Source organism: Branchiostoma belcheri, unplaced genomic scaffold (assembly GCF_001625305.1).
Source record: "Branchiostoma belcheri isolate BF01 breed outbred unplaced genomic scaffold, Haploidv18h27 scaffold7, whole genome shotgun sequence".
Classification (NCBI taxonomy): domain Eukaryota; kingdom Metazoa; phylum Chordata; class Leptocardii; order Amphioxiformes; family Branchiostomatidae; genus Branchiostoma; species Branchiostoma belcheri.
The window spans coordinates 2,105,055-2,121,512 of NW_017804353.1; the positions used below are offsets into that span (position 1 = coordinate 2,105,055).

Consider the following 16,458-nt stretch of genomic DNA (forward strand, 5'->3'; position numbering starts at 1 on the left):
AAAGTCGTGACGGCTTGAAGTATACTTCTTCCAACCTTCTCATCACAGCCGGATGAATTTGTGTCACCACAGACGCGGAACGAACGCGAGCCGTCTCCGCTCCTGTGGGAGTCCCGCCGTGCCCGCTGATGCTCCTGTTCCTCCACTCCCATCATCGATAATAACCTTTTTCTGATGAAACGGGAGACGATTAAAGACCTGGGGGACAAAGGGGTGATATTACGGCCGCACATAATCTTGTAACGATGTTCCGTTTTATTTTCCCCAATCGAACTCTGGGCGCAATAATCCCTTTCCGCGGGGACACCGCTTGGCCTTGAGATACAAACTAGTTTTAGGGCGGGCGGAGAAGAAACGTGGGAAGGATGCTGAAATAAGAACAGAGGAAACTTTCTTAACACGACAAAAGTACAGAGACTGCCAACACCTCTTCAAATAAAAAAGGATCCTCAAGTGAAAATATCCATGTGGTATAGCCTTGAGATACAAACTAGTTTTAGGACGGGCGGCGAAGAAACGTGGGAGGGATGCTGAAATAAGAACAGAGGAAACTTTCTCGAAAAAGTACAGAGACTGCCAACACCTCTCTAAATAGAAAAAGGATCCTCAAGTGAAAATATCCATGTGGTATAGCCTTGAGATACAAACTAGTTTAAGGACGGGCGGCGAAGAAACGTGGGAAGGATGCTGAAATAAGAACAGAGGAAACTTTCTTAACACGACAAAAGTACAGAGACTGCCAACACCTCTCCAAAAAACAATACTTGAATACAAAATTCCCATACAAGTATTATAGTGATAAGAGATAGATCGTTATTGATAAGATTGTTGAAATAATACAGAGACCAAATAAAAAAGGATCCTCAAGTACAAATTTCCATGTAGTAAGTATCTCATTCCTATGTGTTGCTGTTGTGATTACGTAAGAGATAGATAGTTATAATTATTGCTAAGGTTTGTGATCCTCATTAATTTGATTGAGTAGATGAAGGATCGCGGATCTTTATGTTGAGCTACAAGGAGGCCAATGTTCGCGCCATTACGCTGAACCGATGTATTATACACAGAGCAGTGCTAAGTGTTAGCAGAACGGATTTGTCAGCAGGTAAATATAGTCACCGTTGTACTCTTTTAGTTAATCATTCATTCATTCATACATTCATTTGATAATTCACAATCATTCATTTATTCGTAGAGCAGCTTTCTCCCTATTGCCTTGACACCCCGTGCGCTGCAGTAAAGTCGGTCATCGAACCGTATATAACACAGGACCTTTACATCTTCCTAGTATAAATCCCATGTAAAGTTCGTGGCAGCATGAGTCATCTTATCCCAGAATTGCCACGGGTGTAACAACTCTGTTGTGGCGAGGGCGGACCGTCACGACCTCCGGACCCGCGTTTACAAGCGCCGAGGATCAGGCAGGGCGGAGGGCTAACATGTTCATTGCCACACTCGCCAGATTTACAGGTCAATGCTGTTCTTATTATGTGCTTAAGACCGAATCTATATGTGGACAGGCGTTATCCGAAAAGCCATAATTTGGTTAATGCGGGAAGATTTTTAAAACGACGACGTTGTTGTAGTGGTATGCTTGCCACGTATCGGGCACGCATAGAAATGGATTATGGAAGGTTGTGTATATGGATTTTTGACAGCCTTTTATAACACCATCATGGCCACTGTCCTGGCATAACAATTTTTCAGGAGGCTTCGAATTTGAAATATGATCAGCCAGCATAGTCATTTTATATTGTATTCTTTCCCCTGCTGAACAGAAACTGCAAATAGGATTTTTCAAAACGCCCGCAAGGGGGATTCAGCTAAAATCTTATTGCATCCGATATTCACCCGATGCCACGAACTCAAAGCAGTTTATGCCAAATACAGCTATATTGTGTATTGTGGTAGCAATATAGTTTTCATTCTGTAATCACTTCGTTTCCTTTCTGTAACTTACAAGGGACATACTACAGACAGTTGGTGAAACCTCAGCGTCAGTAAGAAAGTTCTTGCGCAGCAGCGAGAGAACCCTGTTCCTCCTAGCTTCATTGGTTATGCCAGTCTTGTTAGCTTTAGTACGCTTGAAAGCTAACAAGGCCGGCATTCAGGCTACCCGTGTTCGCACATGAACTCGTCGATTGCTTTGACCGCAAGTGGACTCATGCTGTAGACTTTTGTTTGTATCCTGGCGGAATTTCTGCCATGTTGCATCCATCCACGCCCGGCCTTCCCGGCCTCTCCTAACTTCGTCAGGAGCGGAATCTGGTTACTGCAGACATCTGCGGCGCCCCGCACACATCCACTCAGACGGCTCCTGCTGACCCTCGTGTCTCTCCGGATTCCACCTCCGCTCGGATGATGACAAACTCGATACGGATCCGGGCGACAGATCGAACCGTTTCACCGAATAAGCCGCAATTTCCCGGCGGTGCCGTCTCCCGCTGGCCCCCGCCTCATCTGCCGCAGTGACACCAATCAGCCGAAAACATCTTCCTAAGAAATCCCTCCTGACATTTTGTGACCGGAGCAATTCATGGTCCTACGAAAACCTGAGTTCTAATCCATCAATGCCACTTCACGGTGCCGTATCTGTGCCATCTAAGTAGCGGATTTGGATCAACCAACATTTGCTCCATTTCTTCTTACTCCAGGGACGCCAAGTCGTGAACTCGTGGCATCTTGGGGCTTCTATGTCATCATGTAGAGACTTTTTGCCGTCGCTGAGGTTTCGACGTCTACCAGGAGGCACAGAGAAGGAGGCAATGACAAACGACCAAACATGTTTTCCGTGCGATAAAGAGTTGCTAAAATCTAATGATGCTCCTCTTAGGGTCTTTGGTCAGTTTAGGGGTCATGGAAAAGATGATGATGATATCACAAATGTTTAAACTTTCTTGGAGACACGAAAGAGGTTTTTAGAGTCAACCACTGAAGGATGCTGGACAGTTTTAGTTTTAGACCGTACGGAATTGTGAAAACTATCGTTTATGAGTGATAAGAATCTACAGACATTCGTACTCATTAAATCGGTGAAACAGGAATTGTTCTAAAGCGCAAACATAGCAAGATACGCGTTGACACAAACCGTTAAGGATGATAGCAATTGAGTCTTCTATAGCTGCTTCACTGAAGACTAAAAGCCTGAAAACAGACAGCTTGTTACCACCTCATCTTACAGTATCCAGCCCAACCATCAGCTCCTGTCACAATTCTTCCACCGCCCCTTTTTTCAATCTTCAACCTAAAAGCCTGTTCCTGGGGTTACGTAACGACCACTTCATCTGCAATCCTCCTGTCAGCGTAGATTGGCAATGAAGCTTCGGCGTCTCGTCAGCGTGAGGAGCCGTTAAACTGATTAACAGAGCTGTCCCTGGAGAATACCGAGGGCAAATGCCGATACAAGTAAAACGATATTCATCGGCAGCTTAGCACCTTTGACAGTCTTGCCATGGAATAATGATGTGTAATTAGACGAATGAACTGTCCTTTGACAAACTCGATTTGTCACATTAGACCACGACATTCCCAGGTGCGTTAATGGCGAGGAGTCGATCAGACGCGTGGCCTCGCACACGGAGGAGGATCTATTATTGACCAGTCATTAACGTCTGTTAAACGGGAGGTGACCAGAATTTCCGCGATCCTTTTTCTCCGCGTCTCCCCGCGCTCGTTTTCTATTACAGAGAGGCGTCTGGGACGGATAGAGATAATAAGGTATTGATTTATCAGGCAATGTTAGTGCGTGCAGCCGATCCGAGGACCGGGGCTGTGCCGTAAACCTTTACGACGTTCAACATCCAAAGTCCTTTGAGATACTCTCTTCAATCAACCCCGCCTACTCTTAAAGCCTGTACAGGAATATGACCACGTACGACGCGGCAACATAGCCTAATACATGAGTATAAGTCCCTATTTTGTCACGATCACCTTTCTTAGTTATAATGGTTTCCGGCTAGTTTTCATTCTTGGCAACACCTTGGCGTACTTTCGAACATCTCTGTGACCTTATTCCAGTTAACTGTCCCGCAACTTCGGAAAGATGAGCTTACGAACACGTGACTCCAGTTTAACTAGTCAGAGGAGCTACGTATACGCCTATATGTAAGGCTGGGTGTCAGACGTGCTGGGTCAGGTATTCATAGCGATGTCCAAACATCTTTGAGTTGAAATCAAACTTTAGAATGTAACTGACAAGAAAGTTGCCGATATAACTACAATGGCAAGTTTACTTACCAAGCTAGAAAAATTCAGGCAGTCGCTCTTTTCTTAAAATAAATCGTATCAATTTGTTTGAAATATGGTGATTCTGACAAAATTCTAAAAAGCTTCAACAGAACAACAGCATCATCAGCATTTAGCCAAGTTTATCATGAGAGCAGCAGTGTTATTTCACACCGAAAACGCAGATTTCAGACCTTCTATATGGTGTCAGAAAAATGGCCGATCTCCTCAAAATCAGACATGCAGTCCAACGGCCTTGGCAAACCACAGTCATCAGTAGTTCAGCGCCCTGGAGGGTTGAGCGTGCATCTATCAGCAGATGGTCCACCATCTCCAGGGTCATGCCCGATTGAAACTATGCTTTATAGACTGACATCGCGACTGAAAGGGGTAAAAGCCCGCGGTCATTTCCAATTATTTGATAGGATTGTTCGGAATATAGGCTGCCGGCATGCCACAGACATCGCTCTGGGGATTATTCCGTCTGCCTCTGGCTAGTGTGCGGGGATATTGCACTATAGATCCTCAACTCATCTGCAATACTTCTCCGGACTACCCACCCATCTACCAACCTTTTGGAGCGCGGTGAATACTATCTCCTCTTGTCGGAAGCTAATACCTGATTTCTATAGCCCGAGTATGGAACCAATATTTTTCCTTACTCCTACACTATAATTTCTAGCCAGAAGATGATTTTTGTGTTGCAGGATTTCGTTGTAACAGGTAGGGTCAAACAATCAAACAGATTCTTCCGATTTTTTCAGCAATAGTCTGAATCGGCTTGTGTTGAGACTTTTCACTATATAATATCCTCAAATCATTTGCTGTACGCTAAGCCACTCACTACTTCATCAGCCTTTCTGACATCTCTTCTTCCAGAAGCTAATGCCTGTTGTCTCGACAACAAACGAACTTTAACACTTTCTCTGTTCATTCATCAAAACGTCACATCAAACACTTTGATATTATTCTAGATTTGTGTTGTTACATTGAGAACATACCTTCGTTTTCTTAAAGAATTGTGTGAACTTACCTTAGCACGTAAACTTACACAAAAGATGACTGATGCTACAGACGAAACTCAATCCGGCAGTTGACGCAACCATTTTAGAATACCAGTATCCGCAACACTTAAACAGCTTTAATGACTTCCCCCAACAAAGATTTGGTTGATTGTGGTGCCGTTAAAGCTACAAATACATCGCACCTCCTTTCTTATGCGAACAGAATAGATGACCACAAGGCGGCGGAACCAGACGGCTAAATCATTGATAGCGCCTCCATGAATGTAGGAAGAGGCACTTACCGGGCATGAGTGACTTCCTCTACAGTCAGGAGACAATACGCCATGACTCCTGGACTTATTAATGACCTATGAAGAAGATCAGTTACGGTAAAAGACGCCAAGATGATGGCGAATTGTCGTACGATTTAAGGGGAAGGTTTAAAACAAGCCTATAGCTTTCGATTTTGGGAGTTGTTTCATCCATGTTACATATATTACGGGTGATATTTACGAATTTGTTTTCAGAACTCAATACATACAGTTGAATGTATTCAAAATAAAGGACTTTTATCATTACACTTACAGGTTCTTTATACTCAAAACAATATATTCTTTTTTTATATTCTTTTTCTATTCAAAATTTTTACACGTTGCCATCGCATATTCGTAATATGCACATATTACATACAAGCAATGCACATTTTCCAGTTACGTTGACAAGAATCTAAATGAATTTCATTTTCGTCGTGTCCTAGTTGATGTACAAGTCAGCAAATCATCGTTTCAGTACCATATGCATCTAGCTATAGGTCATATCAGAAGTACGGGGTCTTGTTCCCAAAATAACGAATATCCTCTCAGGGATCTTCCTTTTAATTTCCTACCTACTCCACCTGCCCAGCCTACTGACAAACCGATGTGGACTGGACTTGGTCAGGCCCGAGCATATCTAATAACAACATCGGTCACAACAAGGACGGACATGCATCGGGGTTGTCGATGCGATTATCTCTTGCTCTTGTGACAGTTATATTTGTCTGATGACGCAAGTGGAACAGATAGCAGCCAGTGACACGGACAGAGGGACCTGTAAACTGATTTCCACCTACTGCAATGACGAATTGACGGTATCTATAGGGACGTAAAACCAGCGGGAGGCTCACATGTCAGGATAATCGACGGTGGCAGTGGAGCACTGGCTGACCTAGAAAGTCAAAGGCAGGAAGAGGGGATGAAATCGTCGTCATGTCCTTAATATCCACATACGCATATAGAGTAGTGTGGCCATTCATACCTTGATACCGCATAAAGCCTTCTTCACCTGCAGGCCTTTAGTGAGTCGATCTCGACGCCTCTGTGATGGACATGGTGTTTTCAGACTACTTCTAGACCGCAAGGATGCCGGGTTGAGTGCTGCCTTAGCTACCTAGTTCAGTAATCTGAACCCTGGCACTGGTAGGCTACAAATATATAACTTAATAGCTTGACGCAAACTTTATTTACTCTTTATTTTTAAATCTCTTTATCTGTATGTTTTCCTTTATATGGGAAAGTGATGCCTGAAATAAATACTAAAGATATTAAAACAACTTTCTCCCTCCTCTGTGCGATCAAGATATATGACCCGGGGTCTTGGAACAGTGAAAATGTCAAAAGGAGTGAACATTAATATCTTTCTACATCAGATATCGTTCGGTATGTAACACACAATATAGATATATTAGTTTTCCACGAGAGTAACCAGCATACATCTTTGACAGCGTTGTCAGCGATATGATTTAGGCTGAGAAAGTTTACCATGTTAAGGCCAGCATTTCTTCAATAACTTACTGAAGGGTTGACCGACGCATAATGAATATTAATTCCTTTCCGCATCAGATATCGTTCAGTATATAGCACGTAATATACTTACTTAATACTTACTTTCCTTTGACCGGCCGCTTCTACCTCTATGTGGGCGTCGCGGGGAGGTAATATATAATAGGTAGACGTAATATAGATATTTTATATTAGTTTTCAACAAGAGTATCTACCATCCATCTTCGACACTACTGCAACAATATAAATCAGGCTGCAAAAGTTTAAACTATGTCAAGGCTAGTAAAATTGTCTCAATACCTGACTGACAGGTTGACCCGCACATGATGTATTACTCATCTCTTGCAGAAAAAGATGCACTCTCCGTATCTACAACAGTTCATTTCACACGAAAGGAAGAGCCTCAGACAGGGGAGTATAATGGCCTGCCGTATCTGAGCCCAGCACTGATGACCGGCAGCTTGATCTGCTCGTGATCGATGTTCGCGCTTTGAACGAAAGACGGCCGATGCTAAACAGCAGACAGACAAGTGTCTGCATCCCCAGGCTCTTTGATGTATTGGGAACCCGCCGTGACAGCTGCTATTTTTCTTGTTTGGTTGGTGGGATGAAGGATGGGGGCCAGACTTCGCTCTAAGCATGGGAAGACGAGCCACTTGTTATAGTAAGCTGCTCGTCGCTGGGATGGATGGAGGGAGAGAAAATGTATGTCAAGGTTGCGATGCATCCTGATACTACCGATACTGATAGGAGAGGATGAAGAGGGAGGTCGATACCTTCTTCTGTAGAATCTGATCTGAATGACCTAATTTCTATGAGCCATACCCTGAGCATTTAGAGAACCGCACAAGTATAAAATGGTAACGACATTTCCTATCAACCTCTGCCTGGCACTTCTGAGTTAAGATTATTCAATTTGACGAAATGATACACACTTTTCGGGGAAATCGTGAAAAGTTTGCTTAGTAAAGTACACTTCCAGTACATGTTTCCTTGTTCTGAAACTACATGGCAAAGAGGACCGACACGGTCTGCATTAAGTTGGCCCTGCCTGACAGGATGTCAATACCAGTCTTGAAAGTTAAATACCAATGGATGAAAAGAGGAAGAAGATGCAAATCCCCCTGGTGATTTACAAACGATTTTCGTGAGAAGAATTAACCTGCGGCCTCGCTTTATAGCGCCCACCAGTCGCTACAGGGAGCCCCAGTGAACCTGGCATTTTCCGTCTGCAGCACTTCTAAAGGACGAGGTCAGGCAGGTGGGGAGACTTTATGTGAGAAAATGGACGGGTGTTACATTTAACCTTTCCGTACTGAGTACACCTACCACACAGAACATCTTCGTCGGCTCCTTAACTCAAGAAGGCACGAATATATCAATGTAGGTTTTTTTAAAGAGGGATTGCGAGCATGAATTTCCAACACGAAAGAATTGACTTGCCTTATCAGTCTTTGTCAGGGAGTTAATCAATAACCCACTGCTTCTATAGCATGTCTGGTATTACTAATGTTGATTGGACCCTAACCAAATCCCTGTCCCAGAAAGGGAATGGAAACTACGCCCACATGCTTCGGTTCGCTCTTGAAGTTCCTTGGGAGAGGCACATCACTGAGAAAAACTTCACATTGGTCTACTCCTGATCACTGAAGTTATTATCAGAACCGCATACTGGCCGCAAAGACCTCCTCTGGCTATGCGGATGCCAATCGGAGAAGAGGACGACCAAACCTGACACTAAAGAAAGTTTTGAAGCACCAAGTAGGAGATTCCCTAAAGACACACTGGTTTGGTTAACCCACGCCCGCACTCTGTGTAGCAAGAGTACCACACCCTGGAAAGTTCAACGACACGTGTACGTCTTTATGTGTCAGCAAGACTGTTCATAAACTCGCCTGGAGGTTTTTCAATCACATAGACGTACTGAAATTTATGTCGGCTCTCCAAGCGGACATAACATTCCGGAAGCACGAGAAATAACCAGAATGTTTGTCGTAAATTAGTGTCTGACTTAAAGTTGTTTATCGTAGGATTCCGGAGGCAAAATAATTGGGGTAGCTGATTCTAAGTCCTCTGTGGTTACAGGTAAATGTCCACATGTCTGTAATTGATAGAGCAGGAGCGTTGATGATGATATTAGCGTTGATCATGATCTTCTATGCCCTATATTTGCAACCTGCCTGTATGTTAACAAATCGGCAGAGTTTCTACACGTTAGTATGCTGCCATATGCCGCACGTTCACACCCTGAATGTAAAGCGATAGGGTTTATCTAATTTACCTTGTTGTATTGAGTGCCCTTAACGCCTCAGACCCAGCCCACTGTCCTTTCTCCGACCTCACTCTCCGGCCAAGGGCGTCAGGTCCCGACTATATCGACCTCTCCCCTCCACACGTGTTGTAGCTGATTATTGCTAAGCCTAAATGGCAATTCCCCCCGACATGAAAGTTCGCAAGATTGTGTCGTCAATACCAGGCCGTCTCTTTTACAGTGTGTAATCGCGGGATGCTGACAAGGAGCGGACCCCTTAATCACTGTTAAGTACAAGTTCGCGCGATTGCGAGGGTCCTTTGGTAAGGCGGAGTAATCTGTGGAGGCTGTAAGAGTCGGTATTGCCAGCTGTTGTATCGCATTTGTTCCCAATCTGCAGGCAATAACATCTGACAACTGCAAAGCACACCTCGGCCGAGAGAATGCATAACTCGGTTTTGCTGATAGCGGACTTGTCAGGAAAGCGTCAAGAAAAATCGCGGGGTCCCGAGTTAAACTGATGGAAAAGGAATCAAAAGGACAGTCAAAGAATATGACAAAATTTGAATCAGAAGTAAAAAAAAAAAATAGAATGGCATAAAAACATGTTCTTATGTTTCAAAGATATGAACCCAGCAAAACTGAAAAAGTTGGACGACTTTTTTTTCAAATACGTACATGTAATATAAAATATGTCTTCTCCTCCTGCGATACAATCATTTCACCAGGTAAAAGGATCGCCCGGATCCAACTGAGTAAATCACCTGATGTGTACACTACATGCACGCAGCTTCCCAAGTCAAACTTTCCATTTGTTCCGTTTGATAAAATGCCCCCCAAAACCGCTATCTACCACTTCCCCGCGTGTCTAATCTATTTTCCTATCCCTCTGTCCTATTTTGCTGGACCCGATCGTAAAATTGGCACATAAAAAGGATATCAGCGCATAAACATGTAGGCGAAGGTACTTTTTACTGCCGTTAACGTCTGTGGTGGATGGCTTTATCTGCAAGATGTCCCTTCTCAGGGCGTTATCGGAACATTTGGAAATACATCACGTACTTAAGGAATTGTCATGCAGTATGGTGTCTTTTCATAGGCGAAGTCTTTTTTTCTCTCTTCAACTAAAAATATACTAATGAGATATTCAAATTTATACCAAGCAAACTTACAACGTTTCCAAAATGCAAATGACCTGAGAGAAATAAACTTAAATGGCATTTCACAATGAGTTATATACTGTTTGATGGCTAGCGCTCACTATTTTGACCACATCTGAATCCTTCAATTCTATGAAATGTGCCCCTTTTCTAAAAACCGTATTCTTGTGCCTGAGGTATTGAGCAATTTTCACTAGAATATGTAGTAGTCCTCCACACACCGGTACTTATCTATGGCTTCATAAGTCGTATCGGGAAGGGCAGTAAACATACCAATGGCCCTGGATAACGTCTACGGCGATAAGCTTTATGTTTGCAGGACTTAAGTAAAGGAAAGGACTTAAAGTATAAGGTGCCTGCAACAGTAGGCTAAGTTTTTCAGGAAGTTTTCTGAATTCTAGTTCTTAAGAAAGTTTGACGGAGGAAGTCCCGGCCTGCTTTTAGGCTTTCTAGTACTTTGCAAAATGTACTGCTTGACTAACGATAACTGTGCCGCGCTTCTGAGTGGTGAAAGACGACGCCATTTCCCAAGAAAGTATGTTCGCGTGAATCGTAGTCAGCCACCTGTGATGTGGGATCGATGGCAACAAAACAAAGGACCTGGATGTTGTGATGTGTTAAATCCTGTCCTTTCTTCCCAGCGTAATCTGTAACATGTACGACTTTCCTAACGATAAATGCGCCTCACTACAGAGCAATGACACACGTGAAACACGACGCTATTCCGTAAGTAAGTGTGATAGTGTCGTCCTACGTGTCAAACTACTCTTGTCTATCACTTTGGCCGGAATCCAGATCGCTCTGCCCTGTAAACTCCACCAAAAACAACGATCTCATTGTTCATGATCAAAGCTTCATTTCTTTCCTGATTACACCATCTGATTCTGAAACAATGGGTTTCTCGGGCAGTTTTCGGTCGCGACGAACAGTAGTAAAATTGGAAAAGACCAAATTATCGCAAATTTTTAGTGCACTAGTGTCATTTGCTATATTCAGAAAGGAGTGCGTAACCTTAGGTGCCCTAGAATTGAAATTGTTTCGCATTTATGCCGGTGGAAAGCAGCTATGGCGTGTTCAGTGCAAAGTCTCCATGTCTTGCTAGGTAGCGCCTATAGGATAACAAGAAATTAATGTGGAGAAAAGCCGCCACTGAGACTTCAGATTAGAAATCGCGCCGGAATAATAAGGGAAATTATGACTGAATGAATTTCTCAGCTGAGTCGAACCTGGCTGAAGGAGAAGCTTCCAACGTTCCTCTACTAAAGATACATTTGAATTCATCAGATTTGTATCGGTGACATCGGCGGTCAGTGCGCAAAGTCTAAGTGGCCGCCTGAAAATCAGTTGTGCTCTCAGTTGAGCTCCACTAAGTAAACAGGACGTAGCCAGCAGAAGACTTTAAGAATATTCACGATAAGTGACATGTCACTGACAAGAAAGCGTGCATTTCTCTTTAACCCTTTTACTACCCGCATGCAGCGAAGGAAGACTTTAATTCAGGAGCTGTTTACATGACCAAGTAGATTCATCTCCCGGATTACGGTCGGTTTTAACGTCCCGGCCGACCGTTACAGAATCCAGCCCGGAACCAAGCTCACGGTCAATAAGGTTAACGAGTCCCGTCCCATCTGGACATGATGGATGGTCTCGCGAGAACTGGGGTCGCTGAACGGGATTTGGGCGGCCATCATTGCTTATCCTGTCCTTCCGCCATGATCATTCGAGCGGTCATTGTCAATGTTATCACTAACTAGAGAAATGTGGGGTAGGAAATGCATCATGTTGGCTTTAATCCGAGTGGGGACGTAGGAACAACCTCTTCGGTGCCGGTTGTTATTTCTTTAATTTGATTTTTTTTCATATCAGCCATTGCGCCGTCAAAATATTGATGTGCGTACGATTGCTACACCCCAAAGGCACTGTTGAAGTGGTAGTTGTTATGATGATATTTCGCTAGTGTATTGCCTATATTGCTTTCGCGTGCAATTTTGAGCTCAAAATTCATCAACGGAACATAAATGTGCAAGAATTACACCAACATTATTACAGGAAACAGGCCACAAACTCAAGATATATACCCCTCCTGTGTAAACATCTAACGCTTGTTTTATTATGATGGTGAAACTTATCTGGGTTCAGGCATCTTTACAGCAAAAGTAGAAGCCTCGAAATTCCTTATTGCCAATGGCTGATCCGTCTTAAGACCATTAACAAGAACTAACTGCTTTGTACCAGGCCCCAGAAGGCTTTCCAAATCCTCGTCCATTTTTCTAGACCTACATAGGGGAGATAATGAGTAATAAAACCACAGTTAGGAAGCCGTGAAATCCATCAAAGATTATTTACGCATTCTATTTACAGGTCCAAGCATACACTACTTCCAAATGACGTTTCAAGCAATGACTAGCACTACACGTATGTAGGGACAACTTCATAAACATTTTTGTCAAGAACAAAACGGAAGATTCCTAATTTTATTGTTTCAAGAAAATCATTTCCAACAAGTAGAAAACGTTTCCTACTGTTAAAAGTTATGCATATCATGTACAAGAAGCACAAAGTACGTTTATGACAGACTTATTGCAAAGTCATGCCCAAGGGCTCATTATGATTTAATGTGGGACATGGGATTTTGGTATGACGTCCGAAACTAGTTTCAATATTGCATTAACTAGAACTTCCCAAAGCGAGCTGTTTGATTTGACGTCATTACTGTAGCTGAAGGCCAACTGATTGCAAGTCGGTAGATGGCAGCAATGCACAGATACATATAGTCATAGCCTGCCAGCACCTAGCATACTAGCATATACCTCCTAGGATATTACTTTGGCATACCATGCGTGAAAATGGTGTGAACTTTGGATATAATGCACTCGAAAACAGACCTGTGAACGTGATATAATAGTTATCTGGAAGTTTTGGTAGTTACTTTTTGATCTGTCAAGTATGCGCAACCATTGATGAAACCGTGGCTGACAAAATTTAGTCTTTTCCCTGCAGTGGTATATTATGGTGCCCCAACGAGGTCAAGGGATAAGTGAGACAAGGTTTATTAGGGTGAGCTATGGAAAGTATGGAAAGTCCTTCACTCCGAAGAAATGAAATAGTTAACAATACGTGCAGCTAATGTAAACATACTAACAGCTACAATGTTACAGTTAACTGTCGCTGCTGCAGTACCGGGAATGTGTCATGTATAAAATAACACAGTGGTTGCACTGCGATTGCATTGTATTGCATTGCAGGTCACCATAGACCACAACTCCAAAGAAAAGATAGTCATTCATTCATTTCTACCTCCGCAGTAGCCTATGATCTCAGGTGTCTTGTTTCAGCACCAGTTTCTCCAGGTGCCTCATGGGAGCTTCTGCCATCATGCTCACGATGTAAGCCACGGCATAGGAGAACACCACATGCCCCACGAAATAGTATGCCTGAAAAATTACAGGAAACACTCATTTAAAAAGTCTCACATAATAGTACGTGTGACACATGACAGAAAATGCGCACTTAAAAGGCACGTGCCCCACAAAACATTGTCTGAAAAATGACAGAAAACTTAAGACATTTAAAAAATCACATACCCACAAAATAGCATAAAGGTCTGTTCAAATCATCTTGGTCAATGAATGACCAATCCACCGCTTTTGTGAAATCACGTCAAAACCGTTTAACGTAGTACTCTGTGAGCTTCTTGACTGATGTTGAACAGTCAAGCCTAATTATGTCCAAATTATGTGTGGAAATTACAGTCCAAACCTGTTTCTGAATGTCTTCTACCATTGAACAAAGACAATTTTTTTTACAAACCAGCAGAATGTCAGTGTAGTGTATATTGGTCTCCGTCTGGTCCTGATATACGAGGTAGATGACCATGGGATGTACCAGGTAGGCGCAGTACGTCAGCCGGCTGAGGGGAATCCAAGCTTTCAATGACAGGATGGTGTTGATTATACCTGCGGTAAAAGCAGTAAAATCATTCTTTGTTCATAGATAAGAATTACATGACGCTCAGGTCACATTAGTAATAGCTGGTCAAACGTGCAGAGGAACATTATCATCATCATCGTCCGGCTGCGGTGCAGTCGACCACTAGTCATTTCTACGATTGACGCCAGGTCACCAATGTCTTCCAGCCCCAGATCACCCTCAGTGTCCCCACAGTGGTAACAATCACAGACAAATACGATACGATACAACACAACACGTAACATAATAGTGTACAATGCTGTTTTCAAATACTTTAGAATTATCAAAAGAAATTAAGATGGTGTCATTTTCTATAAATTTTAATGGGTTTGAAAGGACGCAAGTTTCAAATTTAGTTTTAGATGAAGACCGGTAAGTTTCTACGGTAAAGCGTCAATGAGGCTCATGGTGCGCATTCCAATCAGTGAATCATCCGCATCCATCAACATTTTTAAAGTTCCTGCCCCAAAAAAAAGCAAAAACACTCCTTGTACCTCCGTAGCCATTGACGCAGGCAAACACGACCCAGGCCAGCCCCACTCCCCAGGCAGTCCGGTGTACAGTCAGGTACAGGATGGCCACAGGTCGACTCAGAACCACCCCCTGAGTAAGATGGTTGTACAGTCCATACACAACACCCATGCAGATTCCTGTAGCTGCCAGCCAACCTAGCAATGCTACAGCCTGTGACAATACAAAAATTATTTTCATTTATCCATTTCAGTGGTAATTCATTCAGTACAGACCCCCCCCCCTGCTTTAATGTTGATTTACCACTTCAGCATGACCCATCTGAGAAGCAGCAGATCAAACTTCTGACTGGGCAGGGCTTACCAGATAGGAATATAGTTGTACTAAGAATATAACCTTAATACCTTGTGCATGCGGACCTGTCCTCTGGTTCTGTAGAGCAGATAGCCCAGCATGAGTCCCACCAGGTAAGGTCCGATCCTGCAGTACGGCTTCTGGTAGATCAGGTTCGTGGCATCAGGGTATTGTCTAAAACAAAAATAGATAAGCATCGATTAGACACAGATGAAATGAAAATGGTTGGTGTTGGTGTGACACTACAAAAGTTTGGGCATTACGAAAATACCATAGTTATAATCTAATCAAGCTATTAAAACAACTTTTGAACTGTACACAAATGAGACTTCGTGTGGGCATTGGCTATTATCTCCAAGCCGGAGCCCATGTCTAATAGAAAATATGTTGCCTCTTTGTCTCTTTTCAAGCTTTCCCCCGCACCACTAGGTTCTGTATCATGCATGCACAGCACACCCAGTATGTGTTCCCCACTATTAAAATGATGATCAAAGTTTTGAGTTACCCAGGCGATGTTAAGACGGGTTGCAGGTTATAGTGTATGGCCAGGCCGATTGTCGCTCCAAAACTGGCGAGCAGTAGAACAACCTGGGTGATCATTCCCACCAGGAGATACCTGAGAATCGGAAAATAATTGAGATCATGACAGTACAGGTAATATGAAATACAAACCTCAACTATATGACTAAACACTAGTGTTTATAGACAGGCACACAGACGAACGCCTCTGAAAACATTGGCGAAGGGAAAGATTTCACAGACATGTTCCAGTACACTGTACTCTATTTTATAGCCTACCTAAATGTCAGCCATATGATTGGAACACTGATGACAAAGAACTGCATGTCATTCGCCAGGTACCACGTCCAGCCCATACACTGAAACAGGAATGTTATAGTAGCAGAATCCTTTGAAGACAAAATCTGAGACTTCAACCAAAGGTACAAGAACACATGTATTACAATACAAGGACAAACTGGCTTCTCCATACCTGTATGTTGACCGTGACCATGTCTAAGAAGTTGTTGATGTAGAGAAAGTTGTACCACCAATTTTTGGGACAGCCGGGGTCGGGGGCAGTGGTGGCAGCAGGACCAGTCATGATGTAAGGGTAAACCCACACCCACAGCATCAACACAAACGCATAGACTGGAGTCAGTCTGGAGAGGAAAACGATGCATATTAAGTGTCTTTGTGGCAGGAAT

General features: G+C 43.2%; 1 protein-coding gene across 1 annotated transcript in view; it reads right to left on the reverse strand.

Moving 5' to 3' along the window:
- Positions 1-12,988: 12,988 nt before the first annotated feature.
- LOC109484514 (nose resistant to fluoxetine protein 6-like) overlaps positions 12,989-16,458 on the reverse strand; it is a 7,602-nt gene continuing 4,132 nt past the window's right edge. Inside the window, exons 9-15 of the mRNA XM_019787820.1 lie at positions 16,245-16,413; positions 16,052-16,131; positions 15,759-15,869; positions 15,304-15,427; positions 14,923-15,112; positions 14,270-14,415; positions 12,989-13,893 (exon numbers count right to left, since the gene is read on the reverse strand). Coding sequence (XP_019643379.1) covers positions 13,777-13,893; positions 14,270-14,415; positions 14,923-15,112; positions 15,304-15,427; positions 15,759-15,869; positions 16,052-16,131; positions 16,245-16,413 — 937 coding nt within the window. The 3' untranslated portion in view covers positions 12,989-13,776. The remainder of the gene's footprint in view (positions 13,894-14,269; positions 14,416-14,922; positions 15,113-15,303; positions 15,428-15,758; positions 15,870-16,051; positions 16,132-16,244; positions 16,414-16,458) is intronic.